Source organism: Gavialis gangeticus, unplaced genomic scaffold, assembly GCF_001723915.1.
Source record: "Gavialis gangeticus isolate Ggan-Ray unplaced genomic scaffold, GavGan_comp1, whole genome shotgun sequence".
Classification (NCBI taxonomy): domain Eukaryota; kingdom Metazoa; phylum Chordata; order Crocodylia; family Gavialidae; genus Gavialis; species Gavialis gangeticus.
The window spans coordinates 219671637-219675476 of record NW_017729032.1 but is presented as its reverse complement, the minus strand read 5'-3'; the positions used below and the strand labels follow the sequence as shown (position 1 = coordinate 219675476).

Here is a 3840-nt window from a genome sequence, read left to right as displayed (position 1 = left end):
TGCCTGCCCCCCCGTTTAAATCATTTTGACAAAATACCAACTCAGCCTTGTTTGCATTATTGATTGACAGGCTGTGAAATACCTTTACAAAGATCACAATCAGAACTGAACCCTAAATCCGGGATAAAACTGGAGCTTTCTTACTAGTGTCATTAATATTGTGGCCATGTCTGTAACACCCAAAGCTATGTATACTCTTGTTTGTTTGCTGTTTTTTAATGTTCCATTTGGCTAAACAGTTGAGCTAATAGTGCCAGGCTGACAGTCCAACTGAATCAAGTTCCCTTTGGGATGGAATATGTGTGTGCAAAGGTTGGATCGCTATGCGGGTTGATAAAATATGAAAGAAGGCATTAGTATGCATCTGGTCAGCTTTATAGGAGCAGAAATCATTGCCTTCTGATGGCATCTGGGAGCCTATGTGAAAGTTAATTCATAATCATTGGTGGCGCATAGGGGGTACACGTAAGTGTACATGCACCCCCTGAGATTGGCTGCTGTCACTGCTGCCAACAAGGCCTGCAGGCAGTCGCCTTTTGCTGTCACCTCCCCTGCCTCACCCCCACCACTGCCAATGCTGCTGGTGGCATCTGTGGGCAGTCACCAATCACCACTCAGCGCTCGCCACCCGCAAATCCACCCCCAAATCCTCACTGCTGACACTGCTGCAGCCACCTGTGGGCAGTCCCTCCTTGGTCCGCCCTCACTGCCAACATCACTGCGACTGCCTGAGAGTGGTCCCTGCTTGCCGCCACCATGCCCCCGCTGCCACGGCAAGGGGTTGCTGTACCCCCCCAGCCTCGGGAAGCATGAGGCATTCATGTTCATAATCATGCACTGTTCATGATTAAGGGGACAAACACAATACTGCCATAGAAGTTGTTTTTCCTCAACACTAATATTCAAGGCCCAGCAGTGCAAAGGCACATGGGAGGTTGGTGAAGGCAAACTTTAGCTGCTGCCTGTCTTATTCCTGCTCTATGGATAGGGAATTTAATTCAGTTGGACTGTCAGCATAGCACTATCTGCTGAACAGTGGGCGTGTATACACAAGGTGTATTAATATTCATTAGCCTAATTTAATGTGCATTATGGGCACACGTCTACATGTGCGCACCCTTAATATGCATTGAAAATGGATAACTTAGGCTAATAGCATCTAAATTTGATGCCTGCATTTGCAGCCATCAAATTTACGCACAATTAGTTAAAGTACATTAACACACATGTAGACATGACCCAGCACTAACTTTATTGCCAGGTCTGCCCAGCCACTGGGGCACATGGCAGAGCTGCAGGGACTTGGCACTAACTTTAGTGCCAAATGCACTAACGTTAGTGTCAAGTCTCTGCATGTGTAGACACCTGCGAAAAATCACTTAATGGGCATTAGCTTAATGCACATTAAATTTAGTTGTGCTTAAATGCATGTGTAGACACTCCCAGTATAGCCAAATGGAACATTTGAAAAACCAACAAACAAACAATGGTGTACATGGCTTTGGGTGTTACAGACATGGCCACAATATTAATGACACTAGTAGAAAACTTACAGTTTTATTCTGGATTTAGGGGTCAGTAATGATTGTGATCTTAGCAAAGATACACAGCCTTTCAACCAATAATGCAAACAAGGCTGAGCTGCTTTTTGTCAAAATAATTTAAAATGGAAAAAAAAAAAACAGGCTACTCTACAATCACAGTAACAAACAAGTATACATACACATTTCTCTTGGATACCTTGATATCTGCAGATCTAGTAATCCTGCCTGCATAAACGGATGGCTTTGCCAGCATATATATATTCTGTTGTGTGTTTCCGTGGTATGTACATATTACATTGTAGATTTTCTGGGACATTTTTTTTATCATCTTGTTTGCCACTGAATGCTGTGGCAGTACTCACATATAATTTTAAAGTGCTGGAGATAGTGGGCCTCAGAAATTCCCTTCAGGATGTTAAGATGTGTCAAAATGACATCTGCAATCATTTGTAATAAAATCTGATTCATACTCCATCCCACTTGTGTTATCTTACTCTGAAAAAAGCTGCCCAAAAACCAGGACAGTACTGGTAAGAGTCGTTCAATTCATTCAGTTGTTTCTATCTTTTTTCCATTTGATCTCTAGGGGCAAAAAACAACGCTCATTTCCTGTCAGGATGATACCTTTCATTTATCTCTGAATTACATCTTAAAAGCTAGAGTGTTGCTTAAAAGCCAGTGCAGATGATGGGAATTGAGAGAAAAAGCACTTTTCCAATTTAAAAATGATATTACTTGCTCACATCTTTGTTTGCAGATTATAAATCCTGTACCTGCACTGGAAATTTTTATTTCCTGTTATGTTCTTTATCACATATCCCGAACAATTTTAGATAAATGAAGCTGCTGCATGTGCATTTCACAACAAAAAAAATTGTAATGTATTTCTTCATGCAGGTAGCAGTGGCTTGTCGTATGCCTAATGATTTGGTTAAAAGAACAAATGCACAATTCTCTCCAAGAAATAAAAAGTATTGTGTTTTGTAATATTGTTTCAGCATTTGCACAACAAAGAAAGAGAAAAAGCAAATACTTAATAAAACTTTCTGTAGCTCATGCATGCTTTGCATTAGTATTTGTACGAACATTTCCCATGAGTACTCATGGAAGTTAAGGGCTGCCAGAATTGGTCTTTAAAGGTTGGGTACAGGTTGGCTATCACATTGACACTCTGATTTTGTTTCTTAAGTGTCTTCCGTTGTTGATCTACACATTTGTTTCCTTCTAGCCATGCAGACAAACAGGGGAACATGTCTGTGTTGTTTATCTCTGAACTGGTACAGGATTCTCCAGGTTTCTTTTGCTTTTTCCCTAATTACATTCTGAAGTTATTTGCTTACAGTCATCATGCCGTCCAGGAGGCCCGTTTCTGGCTTGGGTGGTGCCTGCAGACGTTCCATCGACCACTTTTCAATAACAGATGAAACCTGTGGATTCTCAATGTTGAGCAAGCGAAAGCCTGTCATATTTACTCCGCTGTATCTGTAGGGTTCCAGGTCTAGTGCAAACAGGTCCTAAATCATCATTAATAAAACAAACAAAAACCATTTTCAAGACATATGAATTAAGAGCAAACAATTTGCCAGTTGTAGCAAATGCCCCTCAATTAGCCTAAATGCTATAATTTTTGTCCCTTTCAATCAAAAGCTAGAATATTTTTCATCATAACTTTTCTGTCTGCTTACCCACAAACACTAGACACAACTACAGCAGTGATAAATCTGACTAAAGCAAAGCTGCATAAGATTTATTACAAACCTCATATCTGGTTTGTTGGAACATAAAAATCAGCTTCCCATAACAACACTATTCTACAATCAGGATGCACTGCAGTATCTTGATTTTGATTTATGTCAGTCCCCTAATAATGTTACAGCTATGACAAAACAACTTGAAGAATTGGTTGGCCAACACTAGACATGCTTCTCAACCCTGGGAATGAAAATTCCAGGAGATGTTGAGAGCAATACAATTTTACTACTTACAGACCCCATTTTTCTCCTGCTTTGCCAGCTTCAGGTAGCTTGCTGTCAGCATGTGTAATGTATGTGTCAAGCCAATGCACAATAACTCCATGTACATTAGGCACTTAAATTTGCAGGGCAGGAAAATAATAGATACTGTAAATGACATAATTCCATGACACATTTCAAACCTGTGTGTCATGCAGTGAAAATGTGAGAACTGTTTGTCAAAATCTGGAGGTTTTGTTTCAGAATAAAATCTTGCTGATACACGTAGTCCTGCGAAGAGACAAATGATCAAGTCATGGCTGCTTGATGCTGTCACCATTAAA

At 40.5% G+C, this 3840-nt stretch overlaps 1 protein-coding gene across 3 annotated transcripts in view; it reads right to left on the bottom strand.

Annotated features, from left to right (window-relative positions):
• Nucleotides 1–3840, bottom strand: part of GRIK1 (glutamate ionotropic receptor kainate type subunit 1) — a 324503-nt gene that overhangs the window by 97008 nt on the left and 223655 nt on the right. For all 3 annotated transcript variants that reach the window (XM_019525354.1, XM_019525352.1, XM_019525353.1), the window contains exon 6: nt 2885–3058. In XM_019525354.1, coding sequence (XP_019380899.1) covers nt 2885–3058 — 174 coding nt within the window. The remainder of the gene's footprint in view (nt 1–2884; nt 3059–3840) is intronic.